Source organism: Panulirus ornatus, chromosome 35 (assembly GCF_036320965.1).
Source record: "Panulirus ornatus isolate Po-2019 chromosome 35, ASM3632096v1, whole genome shotgun sequence".
Classification (NCBI taxonomy): domain Eukaryota; kingdom Metazoa; phylum Arthropoda; class Malacostraca; order Decapoda; family Palinuridae; genus Panulirus; species Panulirus ornatus.
The window spans coordinates 19734717-19762003 of NC_092258.1; the positions used below are offsets into that span (position 1 = coordinate 19734717).

General features: G+C 40.8%; 1 protein-coding gene across 1 annotated transcript in view; it reads left to right on the forward strand.

The window, feature by feature from the left end:
- The window catches only part of LOC139760197 (transcription factor A, mitochondrial-like), a 133976-nt gene that overhangs the window by 95574 nt on the left and 11115 nt on the right, over positions 1–27287 (forward strand). The window contains exon 5 of the mRNA XM_071683131.1: positions 14478–14602. Coding sequence (XP_071539232.1) covers positions 14478–14602 — 125 coding nt within the window. The remainder of the gene's footprint in view (positions 1–14477; positions 14603–27287) is intronic.

Here is a 27287-nt window from a genome sequence, read left to right on the forward strand (position 1 = left end):
CTCAGCCCTACAGTACCTAATAACCTTGCTCTTATTCACATTTACTCTTAACTTTCTTCTTTCACACACTTTATCAAACTCAGTCACCAACTTCTGCAGTTTCTCACATGAATCAGCCACCAGCGCTGTATCATCAGCGAACAACAACTGACTCACTTCCCAAGCTCTCTCATCCACAACAGACTTCATACTTGCCCCTCTTTCCAAAACTCTTGCATTCACCTCCCTAACAACCCCATCCATAAACAAATTAAACAACCATGGAGACATCACATACCCATGCTGCAAACCTACATTCACTGAGAACCAATCACTTTCCTCTCTTCCTACACGTGCACATGCCTTACATCCTCGATAAAAACATTTCACTGCTTCTAACAACTTGCCTCCCACACCATATATTCTTAATACCTTCCACAGAGCATCTCTATCAACTCTATCATATGCCTTCATCATATCCATAAATGCTACATACAGATCCATTTGCTTTTCTAAGTGTTTCTCACATACATTCTTCATCAAAGCTAACACCTGATCCACACATCCTCTACCACCTCTGAAACCACACTGCTCTTCCCCAATCTGATGCTCTGTACATGCCTTCACCCTCTCAATCAATACCCTCCCATATAATTTGCCAGGAATACTCAACAAACTTATACCTCTGTAATTTGAGCACTCACCCTTATCCCCTTTTCCTTTGTACAATGGCACTATGCAAGCATTCTGCCAATACTCAGGCACCTCACCATGAATCATACATACATTAAATAACCTTACCAACCAGTCAATAATACAGTCACTCCCTTTTTTAATAAATTCCACTGCAATACCATCCAAACCTGCTGTCTTGCCGACTTTCATTTTTCTGCAAAGCTTTTACTACCTCTTCTCTGTTTACCAAATCATTTACCCTTACCCTCTCACTTTGCACACCACCTCGGCCAAAACACCCTATATCTGCCACTCTATCATCAAACACATTCAACAAACCTTCAAAATACTCACTCCATCTCTTTCTCACATCACCACTACTTGTTATCACCTCCCCATTAGCCCCCTTCACTGGAGTTCCCATTTGTTCCCTTGTCTTACACACTTTATTTACCTCCATCCAAAACATCTTTTTATGCTCCCTGAAATTTAATGATACTCTCTCACCCCAACTCTCATTTGCCCTCTTTTTCACCTCTTGCACCTTTCTCTTGACCTCCTGTCTCTTTCTTTTATACATCTCCCACTCAATTGCATATTTTCCCTGCAAAAATCGTCCAAATGCCTCTCTCTTCTCTTTCACTAATGATCTTACTTCTTCATCCCACCACTCACTATCCTTTCTAATCAACCCACCTCCCACGCTTCTCATGCCAGAAGCATCTTTTGCGTAAGCCATCACTGCTTCCCTAAATGTGTCCCATTCCTCCCCCACTCCCCTTACCTCCTTTGCTCTCACCTTTCTCCATTCTGTACTCAGTCTCTGCTGGTACTTCCTCACACAAATCTCCTTCCCAAGCTCACTTACTCTCACCACTCTTTTCACCCCAACATTCTCTCTTCTTTTCTGAAAACCCTTAAAATCTTCACCTTCACCTCCACAAGATAATGATCAGACATCCCTCCAGTTGCACCTCTCAGCACATTAACATCCAAAATTTTTTTTGCGCGCCTATCAATTAACACGTAATCCAATAACGCTCTCTGGCCATCTTTCCTATTACATACGTATACTTATGTATATCTCGCTTTTTAAACCAGGTATTCCCCATCATCAGTCCTTTTTCAGAACATAAATCTACAAGCTCTTCACCATTTCCATTTACAACACTGAACACCCCATGTATACCAATTATTCCCTCAACTGCCACATTACTCACCTTTGCATTCAAATCACTCATCACTATAACCCGGTCTTGTGCATCAAAACCACTAACACACTGATTCAGCTGCTCCCAAAACACTTGCCTCTCATGATCTTTCTTCTCATGCCCAGGTGCATATGCACCAATAATCACCCATCTCATTCCATCAACCTTCAGTTTTACCCATATCAATCTAGAATTTACTTTCTTACACTCTATCACATACTTCCACCACTCCTGTATCAGGGGTATTGCTACTCCTTCCCTTGCTCTTGTCCTCTTACTAACCCCTGACTTTACTCCCAAGACATTCCCAAACCACTCTTCCCCTTTACCCTTCAGCTTCGTTTCACTCACACCCTAAACATCCAGGTTCACATGCCCTGGTTCAATCCATTGACAGCACATCGACCCAGTATACCACATCATTCCAATTCACTCTATTCCTTGCACGCCTTTCACCCTCCTGCATGGTTAGGCCCTGATCACTCAAAATCTTTTTTCACTCCATCGTTCCACCTTCAATTTGGGCTCCCACTTCTCCTCGTTCCCTCCACCTCTGACACATATATTCTCTTGGTCAATCCTTCCTCACTCATTCTGTCCATATGACCAAACCATTTCAAAACACCCTCTTCTGCTCCCTCAACTACACTCTTTTTATTACCACACGTCTCTTACCCTGTTATTACTTACTCGATCAAACCACCTCACACCACATATTGTCCTGAAACATCTCATTTACAGCACATCCACCCTCCTTTGCACAACTCTATCCATAGCCCACGCCTCGCAACCATATAACATTGTTGGAACCACTATTCCTTCAAACATACCCATTTTTGCTTTCCGAGATAATGTTCTCGACTTCCACACATTCTTCAATGCTCCCAGAACTTTGGCCCCTACCCCACCCTATGATTCACTTCCACTTCCATGGTTCCATCTGCTGCCAAATCCACTTCCAGATATCTAAAACACTTCACTTCCTCCAGTTTTTCTCCATTCAAACTTACCTCCTAGAGTTGACTTGTCCCTCAACCCTAGTGTACCTAATAACTTTGCTCGTATTCACATTTCCTCTTGGGTTTCTTTCATACATTTTACGAAATTCAGTCACCAGCTTCTGCAGTTTCTCACATGAATCAGCCACCAGTGCTGTATCATCAGCAAACAACAACTGACTCACTTCCCAGGCTCTTTCATCCACAACAGACTGCATAAGTGCCCCTCTTTCCAAAACTGTTGCATTCACCTCCCTAACAACCCCATCCATAAACAAATTAAACAACCATGGAGACATCACACACCCCTGCCGCAAACCTACATTCACTGAGAACCAATCACTTTCCTCTCTTCCTACACATACACATGCCTTACATCATCGATAAAAGCTTTTCACTGCTTCTAACAACTTGCCTCCCACACCATTTATTCTTAATACGCTACATACAATTCCATTTGCTTTTCTAAGTATTTCTCACATACATTCTTCATCAAAGCAAACACCTGATCCACACATCCTCTACCACTTCTGAAACCACACTGCTCTTCCCCAGTCTGGTGCTCTGTGCATGCCTTCACCCTCTTAATCAAAACCCTCCCATATAATTTCCCAGGAATACTCAACAAACTTATACCTCTTTAATTTGTGTACTCACTTTTATCCCCCTTTTCCTTTGTACAATGGCACTATGCAAGCATTCCACCAATCCTCAGGCACCTCACCATGAGTCATACATACATTAAATAACCTTACCAACCAGTCAACAATACAGTCACCCCCTTTTGTAATGAATTTCACTGCAATACCATCCAAACCCGCCGCCTTGCCGGCTTTCTTCCGCAAAGCTTTTACTACCTCTTCTCTGTTTACCAAATTGTTTTCCCTAACCCTCTCACTTTGCACACCACCTCGACCAAAACACCCTATATCTGCCACTCGTATCGTTAAACACATTCATCAAACCTTCAAAATACTCACTCCATCTCCTTTTCACATCACCACTACTTGTTATCACCTCCCCATTTGCCCCCTTCACCGAAGTTCCCCTTTGTTCCCTTGTGGTACGCACTTTTTCATTTTCTTGCTAAACATCTTTTTATTCTCCCTAAAATTTAGTGATACTCTCTCACCCCAACTCTCATTTGCCCTCTTTTTCACCTCTTGCACCTTTCTCTTGACTTCCTGCCTCTTTCTTTTATATATCTCCCACTCATTTGCATTATTTCTCTGGAAAAATCATCCAAATGCCTGTCTCTTCTCTTTCACTAATACTCTTACTTTTTCATCACATCACTCACTACTGTTTCTAATCTGCCTACGTCCCACACTTCTCATGCCACAAGCATCTTATGCACAAGCCATCACTGCTTCCCTGAATACATCCCATTCCTCCCCCACTCCCCTTACGTCCTTTGTTCTCACCTTTTTCCATTCTGTACTCAGTCTCTCCTGTTACTTCCTCACACAAATCTCCTTCCCAATCTCACTTACTCTCACCACTCTTTTCACCCCAACATTCTCTCTTCTGAAAACCTCTACAAATCTTCACCTTTGCCTCCACAAGATAATGATCAGACATCCCTTCATTGATTTTTTTTTTTTTTTTATACTTTGTCGCTGTCTCCCGCGTTTGCGAGGTAGCGCAAGGAAACAGACGAAAGAAATGGCCCAACCCCCCCCATACACATGTACATACACACGTCCACACACGCAAATATACATACCTACACAGCTTTCCTTGGTTTACCCCGGACGCTTCACATGCCTTGATTCAATCCACTGACAGCACGTCAACCCCTGTATACCACATCGCTCCAATTCACTCTATTCCTTGCCCTCCTTTCACCCTCCTGCATGTTCAGGCCCAATCACACAAAATCCTTTTCACTCCATCTTTCCACCTCCAATTTGGTCTCCATCTTCTCCTCGTTCCCTCCACCTCCGACACATATATCCTCTTGGTCAATCTTTCCTCACTCATTCTCTCCATGTGACCAAACCATTTCAAAACACCCTCTTCTGCTCTCTCAACCACGCTCTTTTTATTTCCACACATCTCTCTTACCCTTACGTTACTTACTCGATCAAACCACCTCACACCACACATTGTCCTCAAACATCTCATTTCCAGCACATCCATCCTCCTGCGCACAACTCTATCCATAGCCCACGCCTCGCAACCATACAACATTGTTGGAACTACTATTCCTTCAAACATACCCATTTTTGCTTTCCGGGATAATGTTCTCGACTTCCACACATTTTTCAAGGCTCCCAAAATTTTCGCCCCCTCCCCCACCCTATGATCCACTTCCGCTTCCATGGTTCCATCCGCTGACAGATGCACTCCCAGATATCTAAAACAGATATTCATTGATATCAGTGTATATTTGTTTTAGATTGTTGAAATATTTTTGAAGATTATATAATGTTAACACTAAACAATACATAGTGCTGTATTTCATTATTTTTTGAAATTTTAGGCTCTCTTTTATTAAGAAAGCCAAATTCTCCCCCTCCTTTACCTTCTCTTTCTTTCCTTCTTGTCATTTACCCCTCAGGGCAGAACAGATGAAATCTTATCTCTTGGGTAAGCTTTTTTTTCCACAGCTCCAATCATATCAGGTACATTTTCCTTCATAATCCTTGATTTCCAGCTCTACCCCTAACTGTCAAAACCCACCATCATATGAATACATTATTTTCAGTCAGACATTACCATTTCAAAACACTCCTACCCTCTTTCTTGTGCTTGGAGGGCTGCTGCATCTTTTTGCCTCATGTGGATGTGGCATTTTAATTTTTGTCTTCTGACTTTACACTTTGCTTTTCACCTCTTCTTCCTGATATATCACATTTGATGAATATCCCACTGACTTCCACATTGTCTTTTAGTTTCTTTGCTCTCCTAAGTACCTTGTAACTAGATGACTCCAAGTTAGATGTAACTAACTGTAACTGGTCACTCCCTTACCTCTTTAGTTATAACAACCAGTTCTTTCTTTTATCGCTGAAGTTGCATCTGGCAGTCCCATAGTCTTCAACAATCTTGTAATGAGTGTTTCCTCTGTCTGTCCCCTGTAATCCATATTTGGTGTATAATCTTATTCCAAGTCAAAAACAGTCAGCGATTTACATTTTTTATAATCCACTTACTTTACTAATCTTTCTAATTTTGATGCCAACCATTTTGCATCTGGATCCTTTAGTGTAAAAGTGTCAACCCATGTCTCTAACTTTCTGATTAATCTCTCTTTTAGTTAACAAGCACTGGTCCTATATGATATTGTGTACTTATCTAAACCTACCATCAACTGGCTCATAAACTTCCTTGATTGATTGATCTCAAACAGCACATATTGTTTTCTCAATAACCTCACTAAGTTTCTTGTTGATGGGTCTGTGTTCCTCTCCATCACTCCTCATGCTCTGCACATGTTGATCAGCTGCCACAATTGTTCTTTCTAATTCTCCCTGCCCACAACTGTTAGTAGTGTCTCTGTATGTGTATGTTAGTCCTTTCTAACTGAACAGTTGCCAATATTACTTCTTCTATGCTTCCCTGCCCTCTTTTGGCAGTTGATTCTGTATGTGCTTTTGACCTTTCCTTAAACTGATCAGCTGCAGATATTGGCTGTTGTGCCCACTATTGTCAAAAGTTTCTACATCTTAACTGTTACCTGTAGCTGAATAGCTTCAAGTACAGATACACCACCCAATTTCTGGCAACTGATGGTTCAGTACCACCTTTGGTGCGGACAAAATTACGTGAGGGAACTTGAAATTACTGCGGCCGCCAGACTAGTTTACTGGGCAACCACAGATGGTGTGTGTTGGGCACGCTTTTTTACATTCTTCACACTGCACTTGGTGGTGGTACTGCAATTCTGTGAGATTCTTAGCTTATTTTGCTCAGATTTAACCCTAGCTATGGCTTCTAAGACATATGAGAGTGTCAGTCGTGGTGTCAAATGTATACACTAATCCACATCGATCCAAGATAAAGTAGAACTGTTGAAAAATGGACTGTGATGTTTCGGTCCATAAGCTGTGTGACATTGACAGTATTGGTTCAACTGATTATGATATAAAGAAGCAAAGGGAGAATATATTGAAATTCTATGCAGACAGCAATTCCATGAAGCAAATGACGATTGAAAAACTATGAAAGTTGGTAAGAGTACTGAGCATGATCGAGTGATGATGGAATGGTTTCGACTGTATTTGAGTGATGGATTGGACTTGTTAGGTAGCATGGGAGGTGTATGATTAGTGGGTTAGAGGTGTGTTGATGAATTATTATTACATGACCATGGTTGGTCTGGAAAAAATGGTTAATCCAGCAAGGTTTTGGAACCAAGAGTGCCGGAAAATCAATGGGGTACTTGTACAGCTAGACAAGACCCAACAGACTTTATTTTGTTTTGCCAACTTCACCTTCTTTCTTGTGATTTTGTAGCATCTGATTCCCCTTCATACTCAGAAACTTTATTTTGTTGATTTCTAAGTTCCTCTTATATTTTGTGATTCCCTTCATGATCTTTGAAATGTTTCCTCAATTTGATTATGATTAACCCCTGATCTTGCTCCTGAACAAGTTCCCAAAACAGCCTAGAATTATTTTTCTCTGGTGATCTCATCTCCTGTAGTCTCTTCTCTGCATGTATAGTTATGACTGACTGGTCGTGGTAAAGTCCTGTAATGGAATCCACACTGGACTTTCTTTGTTCAGGCAGTGCTAGAGATCTTAAATTATCCCCCCAAAAAATGCAAGGAACAGTAAGATGCTTATTAAAATAGTCCCAAACATGTGGAGAATATAGATATTTCACAAAGCCTGAGTGTTGCTTTTTTGTTAATCTGAAACTTTATTACCTTTTGTCAAAACTTTATTACCTTTTATCTCAAATCACAGCTGCACTTTTGTACGATAACTTAGGCAATTTTATCCACTCTCTTACAAATTGGGTCTCCTTAAATAAAAGAAAAAATTGATCACTGAAGTTGATAACATTGTTGTATTGAACTCCTTTAATATTGCACACTCACTCTATGTAACTAATTATATCATTCAGGGGCCCCTTCACCTACTGCTTCCTCCCTTATTTGTACATGATAAGCATCATCAACTTTAGACTCTCCAAAATCTGGAAAGAAACAGGGATCACTACCTGAAATTTTCTCTGGTGAGAGAGGTGTGGATTTGTGTGAAGACAGTGCTCAGATTAATCAACTTACTGATGATTTGTATTACAAAAAAAATCATCTTCAATGATATTTTGAATGCAAAGGAAATCAGCCTGTGGAACACAGCAGGGCTTGAGGGAAAATAAATGATAAATGGATGTCTTGACATTTCTTCAAGGTGATGGGCTTGACAGTAAGGAATGCTGTGATCATATCTTTGACTGTGAGTTACAAGTCTGGTTGCTATAAGGAGATGCAAGCTAGAGTAGACAGTCTGAATGAACTCACAAAGTTTGTATCTTGCTGTGAGCTTTTGTTGAATTTTGTGGGTAAGGATGCAGGGTGATTATATAGTGAGGTTGCAACATTTTAGACTTCATACAAGCAATATATGTTTTTTTTCCACTGGCTTTATGCCTGATGTAAGAAACTGAAAGAGAAACTCGAAGAAAAGGCTCTTTTCATTTCAGTAATGAAGAATCTGTTTGACACATTTTGGTCATGTCATGCAGATTCTTGTCAAGCACTAGTCCATGGCTGTGAATGTATTATAGACATTTACAAACATTTAACTGGAGATGTCTTCAAACCATCTGGAAAAGCCAGTGTTGCAGTACTACACAGGCAAAATATGATCAAAGGAGTAAAAACTGGAATTTTTGAAGAATTATTGAATTTTTAATTGCAACACTTCAGTAACAGCAAGAAAATATTGTGGGCAGTGCAACTTGATTCAAATGCTGCAGTTGGTATTTTCATATCACTTAAATGTATTGTCCAGCTACACTTTAATAGATTTGATGAATTTGAAGGGGTCAGCAAACATCAGGAATAGAAGAGAATGCACATCATCAGTCACATAAGTATGGTCCTGCAGAAGCTAAGGCTAAGCTGTAACCAAAAATAGCTTTTCATACCTAGGCCTTTTAGCATATCTAGATCATTGGCTACCAGCCTCTAGTGAAAACCTGGTGTATGATCTGGTGGATTCTTTATAGGGTGAGGCAAAAAAGGCTAAGAAGCAACTCTGAAGTCCAGTTCTGTTGAGGAGTAAAAGAGACGAGCGATTGAAGGTGGTAATACTGAATGTTAATGGGATGATGAGTGAGAGTAAAAGAGAGAGCATTTGGAGATGTTTAAAAGTTGCAGTTTATTGGGGATTGGGGAAACCTATATCCTTGGGTAGGGTGTGTGGAGTGAAAATGGAAATGATGAATGCAAGTTATGTAAGAGTGTGGAAGTAGGAGTGGTATGGACAGGAAAGATTGAAAAATTATGAGAGGAGAGGGAAAGAAGGATTTGCAATTCTACTATGTCTGAGAGTGTGGGAGGGTGTTATAGAGCATGGATGGAATGTATCAAGAATAGTGTGGGTGAAAGGAAAGATTGGATTTGTGAACTCTGCATGGGAATGTGTATATACGCCTGTGAATTTTGAAGACTGTAAGGTAAGGATGAAATGAAGCATTTCTTGAAAATTTTGAATGACTGCATAAATGGTTTTGAGAATAAAAGAAACATGGTTGAAATGGATGATATGAATGTGAAAGTAGGATGTGATGAAACTGGTGAGATAGTTGGTAAATGGAGAGTGCTTGGAGTAAATGGGATAGTTGGTAAATGGAGAGTGCTTGGAGTAAATGAGAATGGAAGCTGCCTTGTTTATGATTGTGATGAGAGGGGTTTATTCCTTGCAGATGCCTTATATAGCACAAGATGATCCACAGATATACATGGATGAGGAATGATAGAAAAGAAGAGCAGAAGGCTTTGATTGACTATGTGGCAGTGGATGAAAGGCCATGCTAGATGGTAGAGTTGTGAGAGGATTCTTGAGGCCACTTCACAGTCCTTTTGGGGTTTAGGATCAGGGAAAAGTGGAGGTGTGATAGTGTAAGAAAGAATGGAGAAGTAAAAGTGTTGGCAAGTGAGAAGATGAATCAGAAAAAAATGTAGGAAAGGAAGGTAACTGAAAGCTAAAAGGGAATGTGCAGTCATGTGTGAACATGGTGTTTAAAATGGTCAGAGAAATAAGAATAAAAGTTGTAGAATTAGTAGTTGTATATGAGGTCGTGAGATATAGGGGAAAAAAAGGGCAATGCATGGTGGATGGGAGAGATTGGAAATGCTGTGGAAAATTAGAAAAAGGAATATGGTAGATTGCTCGATTGGAATGTGCTACTGCAAATTCAGCAAAGGAGGTAAGAACTTGTAATATGTAAGTGGAAAGTTAAGAATCCAGTAGAGGAAAACAAAGATATAGGAGATGAATATTGTAGAAGAAAGTTGAGTGAAAAGTTGTAGGATAATAAGAATTTTTACTGGAAAGAGGTGAAATGTTTAGTTCATTTGAGAAGTAAGGAAGGGGTGTTACTTTATCAAAAGGAGGAAGTAAAAGTAAGATGGGAAGAGTATTTTAAAGAACTGATGAATGTAGGAGAAGGGGAGGCAGCACTTGTTACATGCATGGGTATGTAGGAGGGAAGGAAGAGATTACAAGTGCAAGGGCCTATAGCAAAAAAGGATGTAAGAAGAGTAATAATGAGGCTGAAGGTAGGAAAGGTACCTGGAGTGGATAGGATTACAGCTGAAATGCTGAAATATGGAGGAGAAAGTATGACAAGAGTGGATGCATCTGATATGTAATTTAGCATGGAAACAGAAGGTTGTGCTGAGGATTGGATAAACTATTAATGTTTCTTTATTCAAAGGAAAAGGTGCTATGGATGTATGTGGCAATTATAGGGGAAGAAGTCTATTTAGTATACCAGGAAAAGTGTAGGCAAGAATGTTAATTGTGACAGTGATAGAAGTGACTGAATGCATAGTAAGTGAAGAGCAAGGGGGTGTAAGGAAAGGTAGGGGATGTGTGGATCAGATTATTTTTGGTTGATGTGACTGTTGAAAAGTATAAAGAGAAAGGTAAGATGTTGTGTGCATCTTTTATGGATAGTCTGTTTAGTATACCAGGAAAAGTGTAGGCAAGAATGTTAATTGTGACAATAATAGAAATGACTGAATCATAATAAGTAAAGAGCAAGGGGGTGTAAAGAAAAGTAGGGGATGTATGGGTCAGATTATTTTTGGTTGATATGACTGTTGGATGGGCAAGTATGAAGTCTGTTGGGGATGAGAGAGTTTGGGAAGTGAGTCAGTTGTTGTTCGCTGATGATACAACGCTGGTGGCTGATTCATGTGAGAAACTGCAGAAGCTGGTGACTGAGTTTGGTAAAGTGTGTGAAAGAAGAAAGTTAAGAGTAAATGTGAATAAGAGCAAGGTTATTAGGTACAGTAGGGTTGAGGGTCAAGTCAATTGGGAGGTGAGTTTGAATGGAGAAAAACTGGAGGAAGTGAAGTGTTTTAGATATCTGGGAGTGGATCTGGCAGCGGATGGAACCATGGAAGCGGAAGTGGATCATAGGGTGGGGGAGGGGGCGAAAATTCTGGGAGACTTGAAGAATGTGTGGAAGTCGAGAACATTATCTCGGAAAGCAAAAATGGGTATGTTTGAAGGAATAGTGGTTCCAACAATTTTGTATGGTTGCGAGGCGTGGGCTATGGATAGAGTTGTGCGCAGGAGGATGGATGTGCTGGAAATGAGATGTTTGAGGACAATATGTGGTGTGAGGTGGTTTGATCGAGTAAGTAACGTAAGGGTAAGAGAGATGTGTGGAAATAAAAAGAGCATGGTTGAGAGAGCAGAATAGGGTGTTTTGAAATGGTTCGGGCACATGGAGAGAATGAGTGAGGAAAGATTGACCAAGAGAATATATGTGTCGGAGGTGGAGGGAACGAGGAGAAGAGGGAGACCAAATTGGAGGTGGAAAGATGGAGTGAAAAAGATTTTGTGTGATCGGGGCCTGAACTTGCAGGAGGGTGAAAGGAGGGCAAGGAATAGAGTGAATTGGAGCGATGTGGTATACCGGGGTTGACGTGCTGTCAGTGGATTGAATCAAGGCATGTGAAGCGTCTGGGGTAAACCATGGAAAGCTGTGTTGGTATGTATATTTGCGTGTGTGGACGTATGTATATACATGTGTATGGGGGTGGGTTGGGCCATTTCCTTCGTCTGTTTCCTTGCGCTACCTCGCAAACGCGGGAGACGGCGACAAAGCAAAAAGAAAAAAAAAAAATGACTGTTGGAAAGTATATAGCAAAAGGTAAGCAGTTGTGTGCATCTTGTATGGATCTGGAGAAAGCATTCCACAGAGTTGAGTGGAATGCTTTATGGGGTGTGTTCAAGATTTATGGGGTAGAGGGACCACTGTTGCATGGTTTAAAAGCCTTCTGTAGAGGAGCAAATGCATTTGTAAGAGGGATGGAGAGTTGGGCGGAAGTTTTGGAATATATTCTGGCATGAGACAGGGCTGTGTGATGTTACCGTGGCATTTTGATATGTATATGGATGGAGTGATAAGAGAAATGAAAGCATAACTAGGGAAAAAGGGGTGCAGAGGTGGAATGTGGCATTGAAATATGGTGGCTAGTAGCAAGCTTGTTTGCAGATGATACTGTGTTGTTTGCTGAGAGTGAAGATGAGTTGCAAAAGCTTGTGTGTTTTATTGTGTGTAAGCATGGAAGTTTAAGAGTAAATGTAAAAGTAATAGTGTTTGAAAGGAAACAGAGTGAAAGTATAAATTTTGTAAAACCGTATTGAAGGAAAGAAGAAAGTGTACAGAATCATGCTTTGTATATGGGAAAGAAAGACTTAAAAAGGTGAGAGAATTTAAGTATTTAGGGGCTGTTTTGGGTGAGGTTAGTGAAATGGAATGAGAGATAAGGGAGAGGGCAGTACAAGGTAGAAGAGTCATTTGGTCCCTTCATAGAATAATGCAGGGTTGAGGTGTAAGTATGGAAGTGAAATGAGGATTAAGGGACAGCATAGTTCTCCCAACCCTGACCTATTCAGCCAAAAATGGACATGGAATGAGTCACAGAGGTCATGAATTCAGGCTCTGAAAATGAGCTAATTGAGAAGAACATGTGGTGTGACTGGATGGAATGAAGAAAGAATGAAAGGATGTATGAGAGATGTGGTATGGCAGGGAATGCAAAGGGAATGTATTATGGAGTGGTAGAGTGGTTTGGACATGTGGAAAGAATGCAGGGAGAATTGATGATAGTACAATTATAGGGGTTGGCGATTATAGGGGTGAGAGAATGACCACCTCGTGTCAAGTACAATTATAAGGGTTGGCGTAAGAGAAGGACCACCTCTGACACGGGCAAATAGAATGGAAGAGTACTAAAGGGAGAGAAATGGTGGGAGAATGCATGGAATGGTGTATGTGAAAGAGGCATATAAGGACAGGGATAAGTGGAGACTCTTTTGCCATGGCCACCCCTTGATGGGAGTTCCCGGAGGGAATGTGCCTTAGACATGTAGATGGCTAGATAGATTCTTTATAAACTCTGATGATGGACCCTACATCTTGTAGGATCACACTAGATAAGTTGTCAAACTTCTTTGTGTGTGATTTGGTTATAATATTTGGCAGTTAGTTTTTCAACAGGTCTTTAGTATGCCTGGAATATAAACTTTCCAATGATAGACCTAATTGTAGTAGAATCACTGCAAGTAAGTTGTCAGACTTCCTCAAGCATGATTTGAATTTTAAATTGAATGATTATCTGCAATGTCCACAAAAAACTTTGGTCTCGCTCCTCATACATTTTCAAAGGCAATGTCACACTTACATTTTACTACTTTGTTATCTCTCCTTTAACTTTGGTTTCCATCTGCAGATGTCTGGACATTAATTAGCAGAGTTTCTGAATTATTTTAGGCCTATATTTTGGGTCCATAGGGTCTTGATCTGAATGAGGCAAAGCACCCAGTGACTTAGAAATATCTTGTATACCTGCATTTTCTTGCTTCCAGTGAGAATTTAGGCTTTCTTCTCTTTAGAAAGGTAAGAGCCATTCATCTTGAAGCATGGATGGAAGAATTACAGCACCCAGAAGTAAAATGCTCAAAATAAAGTAGCAACTAAGTAAAGTAAAGAAAGAACACCCTTCCCTCAAAATAGCCTGAGGCATGCTGAGGCAGGTTACTGGTACTCACGCCATTAGAAGCATTAGTTTTAGCGAAGAGATGTGCATTGATTTCACCCTAAGAGTATCATTTACTTATACATAAAATATCCTTTAAAAATGGATAGGTGGTGGATGGTGCTTTTTGTTGACACTAATTCAGTTCTAGTCATTCCATCACTCTGTAGATCAGAAAAAGGAGGAATGTGGCTTAGAATAATTTGGTAGCTTGGTTTGTATCCATCATACAGGCAAGAATAGCTAGGCTTACCTTTGTTGGGGAAATTTACCTTTGGAATATATTTTTTAGTGAGTTGGGACACCTCCATGTCCTAAATTTTCTTCAGGATAGTTGTTAAGATTCTCCTATATAGAAAAGTATTCTTTTTTAGGAATTTGTGACTGGGGCAGCAAGAAGATGGCATATGTTACCAGAACAGGCACAAAATATTTACCGTGAGAAGGCAAGGAAGCAGCTGGAACAGTATCAGCAGGACCTTGCAGAATGGGAATCCAGGTGAGTAGTGAGTCATTCTTGATTTGTAACACTTATCTCTTTACAGTCTCTTATGAATCAGAAAACTGATCATGGGCTATCTTGCCTAGTAGCCAGTTTGGCAGTGAGCAAATGACTTATGTGGGTAGTAGTATAATGTATTATCCATGGCAATAGATTTTATACCAGTTGCTATGATTAGGGTGTTTGGGTCGAGGTGGTGTGCAAAGTGAGAGGGTTAGGGAAAATGATTTGGTAAACAGAGAAGAGGTAGTAAAAGCTTTGCGGAAGATGAAAGTCGGCAAGGCAGCAGGTTTGGATGGTATTGCAGTGGAATTTATTAAAAAAGGGGGTGACTGTATTGTTGACTGGTTGGTAAGGTTATTTAATGTATGTATGACTCATGGTGAGGTGCCTGAGGATTGGCGGAATGCGTGCATAGTGCCATTGTACAAAGGCAAAGGGGATAAGAGTGAGTGCTCAAATTACAGAGGTATAAGTTTGTTGAGTATTCCTGGTAAATTATATGGGAGAGTATTGATTGAGAGGGTGAAGGCATGTACAGAGCATCAGATTGGGGAAGAGCAGTGAGGTTTCAGAAGTGGTAGAGGATGTGTGGATCAGGTGTTTGCTTTGAAGAATGTATACGAGAAATACTTAGAAAAGCAAATGGATTTGTATGTAGCATTTATGGGTCTGGAGAAGGCATATGATAGAGTTGATAGAGATGCTCTGTGGAAGGTATTAAGAATATATGGTGTGGGAGGCAAGTTGTTAGAAGCAGTGAAAAGTTTTTATCGAGGATGTAAGGCATGTGTACGTGTAGGAAGAGAGGAAAGTGATTGGTTCTCAGTGAATGTAGGTTTGCGGCAGGGGTGTGTGATGTCTCCATGGTTGTTTAATTTGTTTATGGATGGGGTTGTTAGGGAGGTAAATGCAAGAGTCTTGGAAAGAGGGGCAAGTATGAAGTCTGTTGGGGATGAGAGAGCTTGGGAAGTGAGTCAGTTGTTGTTCGCTGATGATACAGCGCTGGTGGCGGATTCATGTGAGAAACTGCAGAAGCTGGTGACGGAGTTTGGTAAAGTGTGTGGAAGAAGAAAGTTAAGAGTAAATGTGAATAAGAGCAAGGTTTTTAGGTACAGTAGGGTTGAGGGTCAAGTCAATTGGGAGGTGAGTTTGAATGGAGAAAAACTGGAGGAAGTGAAGTGTTTTAGATATCTGGGAGTGGATCTGTCAGCGGATGGAACCATGGAAGCGGAAGTGGATCATAGGGTGGGGGAGGGGGCGAAAATTTTGGGAGCCTTGAAAAATGTGTGGAAGGCGAGAACATTATCCCGGAAAGCAAAAATGGGTATGTTTGAAGGAATAGTAGTTCCAACAATGTTGTATGGTTGCGAGGCGTGGGCTATGGATAGAGTTGTGCGCAGGAGGATGGATGTGCTGGAAATGAGATGTTTGAGGACAATGTGTGGTGTGAGGTGGTTTGATCGAGTAAGTAACGTAAGGGTAAGAGAGATGTGTGGAAATAAAAAGAGCGTGGTTGAGAGAGCAGAAGAGGGTGTTTTGAAATGGTTTGGGCACATGGAGAGAATGAGTGAGAAAAGATTGACCAAGAGGATATATGTGTCGGAGGTGGGGGGAACGAGGAGAAGAGGGAGACCAAATTGGAGGTGGAAAGATGGAGTGAAAAGGATTTTGTGTGATCGGGGCCTGAACATGCAGGAGGGTGAAAGGAGGGCAAGGAATAGAGTGAATTGGAGCGATGTGGTATACAGGGGTTGATGTGCTGTCAGTGGATTGAATCAAGGCATGTGAAGCGTCCGGGATAAACCATGGAAAGCTGTGTAGGTATGTATATTTGCGTGTGTGGACGTGTGTATGTACATGTGTATGGGGGGGGGTTGGGCCATTTCTTTCGTCTGTTTCCTTGCGCTACCTCACAAACGCGGGAGACAGCGACAAAGTATAAAAAAAAAAAAAAAAAAAAAAAAAAAAATGATTAGAAATGTATTTTAGTGACTTAATGATATCACTTGGAGTGCTTTGCAGTTATGAGGATAAAAATGAGTGATTACTCTTTTTACATTTCGTTTTTCCCTTTCATTGTATTCTCTTCTTCAGACAAGAACTAATTTTTAGTATCACATATAGCACTGCTCTTGCTTGTTGCAGGGGGAAAAAAATAAACTTGCACCCATAGAATAAGTTATATCCTTTAGAATTATCCATCTTTGCCATTAAACTGGGAAAGCACAACAGTAGGTAGTGGTTGGTTGGCAGCCAGTGACCAGGGAGATATATTACCATTACTACCTAACTGGATATGGGAAGGGTTAGTAATGGCTGCATAGTGAAGAGGAACTTCATTGGTTGTCAAGTTACATGCCTCTGACCCTGGTATTTGTCTTTTCTTTCTGCCTCACCTCACCCACACTTGAACTAATGTCCATAAACAATCTGTCCATAAACTGTCCATAAACTTTTACTCTCCATAAACAATCTCTTCTTGTCATGCATAACACTTGATAGCATTTAATTCACATAGCTTATTCTTTGAAACTAGATTTTCCTGCTTGTGCACTATGTGCTAGCCCTGCCTTTTGGCAAAATGGCAGGAGTATTTGATAGAAATTGTTGGTAGGAACATTTAGGCGGGAACATTAGGTAGAAACATTAGGTCGCAGTAGTAGGTAGGAACATTAGGTAGGAGTATTAGGTAGAAGTAGTCAGTGGGAGCATTAGGTAGTAGCCTATGCAAGCTCTAAACTAGAGTTGCCCTTTGGTAGTGGCCTGTTAGTTGAGGCACTAATGGCAAGGAAGCGGCACTGGTGTTTGCTAGTTATGGAGACTCTAGTGCTGTGGCCACCCTCAGGAGGTAGTTCCATTTGGGATCAAGCTTCAGAGATGTAGATAGATAGATAGATAGATAAATAGATAGATAAAGTGCAACAGAAATTAAATGTATATGGCTGCAGACTGTTTCACAGGTGGCGAATGAATTTTGATGTTCTTAAGTGTAAAGTTTTACATGTCAGCTATTGTAATTAAGGAAAACCACGGAGTGAATTCCATTCTGGTTCAAAATGCAAATGAAGATTCGTCATTCCTCTTATAATCTCTTTTGGGTTAAAGCTCTGTATGCAGTGCAAAGAAACAGTTATTCATTTATTTATTCATTTAGTCATATAATTATTTACATATATTTATGTTACTATTATTCTTAATCACTGTTACCCACGTCAAGTAAGGTAGTGCCAGAAAACAGACGGAGAATGGATCAATATGAATTATGTGCATGTGTATATATGTATGTGTCTGTATGTGAATACGTATGTATACGTTGAGATGTATAGGTATGTATATATGTGTGTGTGTGGACGTGTATGTATATACATGTGTATTTAGGTGGGTTGGGCCATTCTTTTATCTGTTTCCTTGTGCTACCTCGCTAATGCGGGAGACAGCGACAAAGTATAGTAATAAGATAATTTATATAAAATAATGTATATGAAATATGATATATATATATATATTTTTTTTTTTTTTTCTTTTTTATACTTTGTCGCTGTCTCCCGCGTTTGCGAGGTAGCGCAAGGAAACAGACGAAAGAAATGGCCCAACCCCCCATACATATATATATATATATATATATATATATATATATATATATATATATATATATATATATATATATATATACATATCCTTGGGGATAGGGGAGAAAGAATACATCCCACGCATTCCTCATGTTTCGTAGAAGGCGACTAAAGGGGACGGGAGTGGGGGGGCTAGAAACCCTCCCTTCCTTCTATTTTAACTTTCTAAAAGAGGAAACAGAAGAAGGAGTCACGCGGGGAATGCTCATCCTCCTTGAAGGCTCAGATTGGGGTGTCTAAAAGTGTGAGGATGTAACCAAGATGAGAAAAAAGGAGAGATAGGTAGTATGTTTCAGGAAAAGGAACCTCGATGTTTTGACTCTGAGTGAAACGAAACTCAAGGGTAAAGGGGAATGGTAGTATTGGAATGTCTTAGGAGTAAAGTCAGGGGTTAGTGAGAGGACAAGAGCAAGAGAAGGAGTAGCGCTACTAAAAGAGGAGTGGTAGGAATATGTGATAGAGTGTAAGAAAGTATACTCTAGATTGACATGGGTAAAACTGAAAGTGGATGGAGAGAGATGGGTGATTATTGGTGCATATGCACCTGGACATGAGAAGAAAGATCATGAGAGGCAAATGTTTTGGGAGCAGCTGAGTGAGTGTGTTAGTAGTTTTGATACATGAGACCAGGTTATAGTGATGGGTGATTTGAATGCAAAGGTGAGTTATGTGGCAGTTGAGGGAATAAATGGTGTACATGGGGTGTTCAGTGTTGTAAATGGAAATGGTGAAGAGCTTGTAGATTTATGTGCCGAAAAAGAACTGGTGATTGGGAATACTTGGTTTAAAAAGCGAGATATACATAAGTATATGTATGTAAGTAGGAGAGACAGTCAGAGAGCATTATTGGATTACCCGTAATTGATAGGCATGCGAAAGAGAGACTTTTGGATATTAATGTTCTCAGAGGTGCAACTGGAGGGATCATTATCTTGTGGAGGCAAAGATGAAGATTTCTAGAGATTTTCAGAAAAGTAGAGAGAATGTTGGGGTAAAGAGAGTGGTGAGAGTAAGTGAGCTTGGGAAGGAGACTTGTGTGAGAAAGTACCAGGAGAGAGTGAGTACAGAATGGAAAAAGATGAGAACAAAGGACGTAAGGGTAGTGGGAGAGGAATGGGATGTATGTAGGGAAGGAGTGATGGCTTGTGCAAAAGATGCTTGTGGCAAGAAAAGTGTGGGAGGTGGGCAGATTAGAAAGGGTAGTGAGTGGTGGGATGAAGAAGTAAGATTATTAGTGAAAGAGAAGAGAGAGGCATTTGGACGAATTTTGCAGGGAAATAATGCAAATGACTGGGAGATGTATAAAAGAAAGAGGAAGGGGTCAAGAGAAAGGTGCAAGAGGTGAAAAAGAGGGCAAATGAGAGTTGGGGTGAGAGAGTATCATTAAATTTTAGGGAGAATAAAAAGATGTTTTGGAAGGAGGTAAATAAAGTGCGTAAGACAAGGGAGCAAATGGGAACTCCAGTGAAGGGGGCTAATGGGGAGGTGATAACAAGTAGTGGTGATGTGAGAAGGAGGTGGAGTGAGTATTTTGAAGGTTTCTTGGAAGTGTTTGATGATAGAGTGGCAGATATAGGGTGTTTTTGTCAAGGTGGTGTGCAAAGTGAGAGGGTTAGGGAGAATGATTTGGTAAACAGAGAAGAGATAGTAAAAGCTATGTGGAAGATGAAAGCCAGCAAGGCAGCAGGTTTGGATGGTATTGGAATTTATTAAAAAAGGGGGTGACTGTATTGTTGACTGGTCGTTAAGGTTATTTAATGTATGTATGACTCATGGTGAGGTGCCTGAGGATTGGCTGAATGCTTGCATAGTCCCATTGTACAAAAGCAAAGAAGATAAAAGTGAATGCTCAAATTACAGAGGTATAAGTTTGTTGAGTATTCTTGGGAAATTATATGGAAGGTTATTGATTGAGAGGGTGAAGGCATGTACAGAGCATCAGATTGGGGAAGAGGAGTGTGGTTTCAGAAGTGGTAGAGGATATGTGGATCAGGTGTTTGCTTTGAAGAATGTATGTGAGAAATACTTAGAAAAGCAAATGGATTTGTATGTAGCTTTTCATGGATCTGGAGAAGGCATACGATAGAGTTGATAGAGATGCTGTGTGGAAGGTATTAAGAATATATGGTGTGGGAGGCAAGTTGTTAGAAGCAGTGAAAAGTTTTTATCGAGGATGTAAGGCATGTATACGTGTAGGAAGAGAGGAAAGTGATTAGTTCTCAATGAATGTTGGTTTGCGGCAGGGGTGCTTGATGTCTCCATGGTTGTTTAATTTGTTTACGGATGGGGTTGTTAGGGAGATGAATGCAGGAGGTTTGGAAAGAGTGGCAAATATGCAGTCTGTTGTGGATGAGAGAGCTTGGGAAGTGAGTCAGTTGTTGTTCGCTGATGATACACTCCTGATAGGTGATTCATGTGCGAAACTGCAGAAGCTGGTGACTGAGTTTGGTAAAGTGTGTGAAAGAAGAAAGCTAAGAGTAAATGTGAATAAGAGCAAGGTTATTAGGTACAGTAGGGTTGAAGAACAAGTCAATTTGGAAGTAAGCTTGAATGGAGATAAACTGGAGGAAGTAAAGTGTTTTAGATGTCTGGGAGTGGATTTGGCAGCGGAAGTGAATCATAGGGTGGGGGGGGGGCAAAAGTTCTGGGAGCATTGAAGAATGTGTAGAAGTCGAGAATGTTATCTTGGAAAGCAAAAATGGGTATATTCGAAGGAATAGTAGTTCCAACAATGTTATATGGTTGCGAGTCGTGGGCTATGGATAGAGTTGTGCGGAGGTGGGTGGATGTGCTGGAAATGAGATGTTTGAGGACAAATTGTGGTGTTAGGTGGTTTGATCGAGTAAGAAATGAAAGGATAAGAGAGATGTGTGGTAATGAAAAGAGTGTGGTTGAGAGAGCAGAAGAGGGTGTTTCGAAATGGTTTAGTCACATATACAGAATGAGTGAGGAAAGATTGACCAAGGGGATATATGTGTCAGAGGTGGAGGGAACGAGGAGAAGTGAGAGACCAAATTGGAGGTGGAAAGATGGAGGGAAAAATATTTTGGGTGATTGGGGCCTGAACTTGCTGGAGGGCGAAAGGCGTGCAAGGAATAGAGTGAATTGGAACGATTTGGTATACCGGGGTATATATATATATATATATATATATATATATATATATATATATATATATATATATATATATAGTATGTAGTATGTTTGAGGAAAGGAACCTGGATGTTTTGGCTCTGAGTGAAACGAAGCTCAAGGGTAAAGGGGAAGAGTGGTTTGGGAATGTCTTGGGAGTAAAGTCAGGGGTTAGTGAGAGGACAAGAGCAAGGGAAGGAATAGCAGTACTCCTGAAACAGGAGTTGTGGGAGTATGTGATAGAATGTAAGAAGGTAAATTCTCCATTAATATGGGTAAAACTGAAAGTGGATGGAGAGAGATGGGTGATTATTGGTGCATATGCACCTGGGCATGAGAAGAAAGATCATGAGAGGCAAGTGTTTTGGGAGCAGCTGAATGAGTGTGTTAGTGGTTTTGATGCACGAGACCGGGTTATAGTGATGGGTAATTTGAATGCAAAGGTGAGTAATGTGGCAGTTGAGGGAATAATTGGAACACATGGGGTGTTCAGTGTTGTAAATGGAAATGGTGAAGAGCTTGTAGATTTATGTGCTGAAAAAGGACTGGTGATTGGGAATACCTGGTTTAAAAAGCGAGATATACATAAGTTTACGTATATAAGTAGGAGAGATGGCCAGAGAGCGTTATTGGATTACGTGTTAATTGACAGACGTGCGAAAGAGAGACTTTTGGATGTTAATGTGCTGAGAGGTGCAACTGGAGGGATGTCTGATCATTATCTTGTGGAGGCTAAGGTGAAGATTTGTATGGGTTTTCAGAAAAGAAGAGTGAATGTAGGGGGGAAGAGGGTGGTGAGAGTAAGTGAGCTTGGGAAGGAGACTTGTGTGAGGAAGTACCAGGAGAGACTGAGTACAGAATGGAAAAAGGTGAGAACAATGGAAGTAAGGGGAGTGGGGTAGGAATGGGATGTATTTAGGGAATCAGTGATGGATTGCGCAAAAGATGCTTGTGGCATGAGATGAGTGGGAGGTGGGTTGATTAGAAAGGGTAGTGAGTGGTGGGATGAAGAAGTAAGATTATTAGTGAAAGAGAAGAGAGAGGCATTTGGACGATTTTTGCAGGGAAAAAATGCATTTGAGTGGGAGATGTATAAAAGAAAGAGACAGGAGGTCAAGAGAAAGGTGCAAGAGGTGAAAAAGAGGGCAAATGAGAGTTGGGGTGAGAGAGTATCATTAAATTTTAGGGAGAATAAAAAGATGTTCTGGAAGGAGATAAATAGAGTGCGTAAGACAAGGGAGCAAATGGGAACTTCAGTGAAAGCCGCAAATGGGGAGGTGATAACAAGTAGTGGTGATGTGAGAAGGAGATGGAGTGAGTATTTTGAAGGTTTGTTGAATGTGTTTGATGATAGAGTGGCAGATATAGGGTGTTTTGGTCGAGGTGGTGTGGAAAGTGAGAGGGTTAGGGAAAATGATTTGGTAAACAGAGAAGAGGTAGTGAAAGCTTTGCGGAAGATGAAAGCCGGCAAGGCAGCAGGTTTGGATGGTATTGCAGTGGAATTTATTAAAAAAGGGGGTGACTGTATTGTTGACTGGTTGGTAAGGTTATTTAATGTATGTATGACTCATGGTGAGGTGCCTGAGGATTGGCGGAATGCGTGCATAGTGCCATTGTACAAAGGCAAAGGGGATAAGAGTGAGTGCTCAAATTACAGAGGTATAAGTTTGTTGAGTATTCCTGGTAAATTATATGGGAGGGTATTGATTGAGAGGGTGAAGGCATGTACAGAGCATCAGATTGGGGAAGAGCAGTGTCGTTTCAGAAGTGGTAGAGGATGTGTGGATCAGGTGTTTGCTTTGAAGAATGTATGTGAGAAATACTTAGAAAAGCAAATGGATTTGTATGTAGCATTTATGGATCTGGAGAAGGCATATGATAGAGTTGATAGAGATGCTCTGTGGAAGGTATTAAGAATATATGGTGTGGGAGGAAAGTTGTTAGAAGCAGTGAAAAGTTTTTATCGAGGATTTAAGGCATGTGTACGGGTAGGAAGAGAGGAAAGTGATTGGTTCTCAGTGAATGTAGGTTTGCGGCAGGGGTGTGTGATGTCTCCATGTTTGTTTAATTTGTTTATGGATGGGGTTGTTAGGGAGTTGTATGCAAGAGTTTTGGAAAGAGGGGCAAGTATGAAGTCTGTTGGGGATGAGAGAGCTTGGGAAGTGAGTCAGTTGTTGTTCGCTGATGATACAGCGCTGGTGGCTGATTCATGTGAGAAACTGCAGAAGCTGGTGACTGAGTTTGGTAAAGTGTGTGGAAGAAGAAAGTTAAGAGTAAATGTGAATAAGAGCAAGGTTATTAAGTACAGTAGGGTTGAGGGTCAAGTCAATTGGGAGGTGAGTTTGAATGGAGAAAAACTGGAGGAAGTGAAGTGTTTTAGATATCTGGGAGTGGATCTGGCAGCGGATGGAACCATGGAAGCGGAAGTGGATCATAGGGTGGGGGAGGGGGCGAAAATTCTGGGGGCCTTGAAGAATGTGTGGAAGTCGAGAACATTATCTCGGAAAGCAAAAATGGGTATGTTTGAAGGAATAGTGGTTCCAACAATGTTGTATGGTTGTGAGGCGTGGGCTATGGATAGAGTTGTGCACAGGAGGATGGATGTGCTGGAAATGAGATGTTTGAGGACAATGTGTGGTGTGCGGTGGTTTGATCGAGTGAGTAACGTAAGGGTAAGAGAGATGTGTGGAAATAAAAAGAGCGTGATTGAGAGAGCAGAAGAGGGTGTTTTGAAGTGGTTTGGGCACATGGAGAGAATGAGTGAGGAAAGATTGACCAAGAGGATATATGTGTCGGAGGTGGAGGGAACGAGGAGAAGAGGGAGACCAAATTGGAGGTGGAAAGATGGAGTGAAAAAGATCTTGTGTGATCGGGGCCTGAACATGCAGGAGGGTGAAAGGAGGGCAAGGAATAGAGTGAATTGGAGCGATGTGGTATACCGGGGTTGACGTGCTGTCAGTGGATTCAATCAAGGCATGTGAAGCGTCTGGGGTAAACCATGGAAAGCTGTGTAGGTATGTATATTTGCGTGTGTGGACGTATGTATATCCATGTGTATGGGGGGGGGTTGGGCCATTTCTTTCGTCTGTTTCCTTGCGCTACCTCACAAACGCGGGAGACAGCGACAAAGTATAATAGATATAAATAAATAATATATATTATTTTTTTATTTTTATTATACTTATATATATATATATATATATATATATATATATATATATATATATATATATATATATATATATATATTTTTTTTTTTTTTTTTCATACTATTCGCCATTTCCCGCATTAGCGAGGTAGCGTTAAGAACAGAGGACTGGGCCTTTGAGGGAATATCCTCATATGGCCCCCTTCTCTGTTCCTTCTTTTGGAAAATTTAAAAAAAAAATGAGAGGGGAGGATTTCCAGCCCCCCGCTCCCTTCCCTTTTAGTCGCCTTCTACGACATGCAGGGAATACGTGGGAAGTATTCTTTCTCCCCTATATATATTTATCTATTTATTCACTTTGCCCCGTCGCCGTCCCCCGCGCCAGCGAGGCAGCGCAAGGAAACAGACGAAAGAACGGCCCAACCCACCCACATACACATGTATACACACACACGTCCACACACACCACATATACACACCTATACATCTCAACGCACACACACATATACACACACAGACACACACACATACACCCATGTACACAATTCACATATGTATATATATATATATATATATATATATTTTTTTTTTTTCATACTATTTGCCATTTCCCGCGTTAGCGAGGTAGCGTTAAGAACAGAGAACTGGGCCTTAGAGGGAATATCCTCACCTGACCCCCTTCTCTGTTCCTTCTTTTGGAAAATTAAAAAAAAACAAGAAAGGGGAGGATTTCCAGCCACCCGCTCCCTCCCCTTTTAGTCGCCTTCTACGACACGCAGGGAATACGTGGGAAGTATTCTTTCTCCCTTATCCCCAGGGATAATATGTATATATACATATATATATATATATATAAAAAAAAAAAGGAAAAAAAAAAAAAAAACGAGAGGGGAGGATTTCCAGCCCCCCGCTCCCTCCCCTTTTAGTCGCCTTCTACGACACGCAGGGAATACGTGGGAAGTATTCTTAATCCCCTATCCCCAGGGATAAATATATATATATATATATATATATATATATATATATATATATATGTATATATATATATATATATATATATATATATATATATATATATATATTTGCCCTTTTTTTCACCTCCTTCTTTTATACATCTCCACTCAATTGTATCATTAAATTTTAGAGAGAATAAAAAGATGTTCTGGAAGGAGGTATATAAAGTGCGTAAGACAAGGGAGCAAATGGGAACTTCAGTGAAGGGCGCAAATGGGGAGGTGATAACAAGTAGTGGTGATGTGAGAAGGAGATGGAGTGAGTATTTTGAAGGTTTGTTGAATGTGTTTGATGATAGAGTGGCAGATATAGGGTGTTTTGGTCGAGGTGGTGTGCAAAGTGAGAGGGTTAGGGAAAATGATTTGGTAAACAGAGAAGAGGTAGTAAAAGCTTTGCGGAAGATGAAAGCCGGCAAGGCAGCAGGTTTGGATGGTATTGCAGTGGAATTTATTAAAAAAGGGGGTGACTATATTGTTGACTGGTTGGTAAGGTTATTTAATGTATGTATGACTCATGGTGAGGTGCCTGAGGATTGGCGGAATGCGTGCATAGTGCCATTGTACAAAGGCAAAGGGGATAAGAGTGAGTGCTCAAATTACAGAGGTATAAGTTTGCTGAGTATTCCTGGTAAATTATATGGGAGGGTATTGATTGAGAGTGTGAAGGCATGTACAGAGCATCAGATTGGGGAAGAGCAGTGTGGTTTGAGAAGTGGTAGAGAATGTGTGGATCAGGTGTTTGCTTTGAAGAATGTATGTGAGAAATACTTAGAAAAGCAAATGGATTTGTATGTAGCATTTATGGATTTGGAGAAGGCATATGATAGAGTTGATAGAGATGCTCTATGGAAGGTATTAAGAATATATGGTGTGGGAGGCAAGTTGTTAGAAGCAGTGAAAAGTTTTTATCGAGGATGTAAGGCATGTGTACGTGTAGGAGAGAGGAAAGTGATTGGTTCTCAGTGAATGTAGGTTTGCGGCAGGGGTGTGTGATGTCTCCATGGTTGTTTAATTTGTTTATGGATGGGGTTGTTAGGGAGGTGAATGCAAGAGTTTTGTAAAGAGGGGCAAGTATGAAGTCTGTTGGGGATGAGAGAGCTTGGGAAGTGAGTCAGTTGTTGTTCGCTGATGATACAGCGCTGGTGGCTGATTCATGTGAGAAACTGCAGAAGCTGGTGACTGAGTTTGGTAAAGTGTGTGGAAGAAGAAAGGTAAGAGTAAATGTGAATAAGAGCAAGGTTATTAGGTACAGTAGGGTTGAGGGTCAAGTCAATTGGGAGGTGAGTTTGAATGGAGAAAAACTGGAGGAAGTAAAGTGTTTTAGATATCTGGGAGTGGATCTGACAGCGGATGGAACCATGGAAGCGGAAGTGGATCATAGGGTGGGGGAGGGGGCGAAAATTCTGGGAGCCTTGAAGAATGTGTGGAAGTCGAGAACATTATCTCGGAAAGCAAAAATGGGTATGTTTGAAGGAATAGTGGTTCCAACAATGTTGTATGGTTGCGAGGCGTGGGCTATGGATAGAGTGGTGCTCAGGAGGATGGATGTGCTGGAAATAAGATGTTTGAGGGCAATGTGTGGTGTGAGGTGGTTTGATCGAGTAAGTAACGTAAGGGTAAGAGAGATGTGTGGAAATAAAAAGAGCGTGGTTGAGAGAGCAGAAGAGGGTGTTTTGAAATGGTTTGGGCACATGGAGAGAATGAGTGAGGAAAGATTGACCAAGAGGATATATGTGTCGGAGGTGGAGGGAACGAGG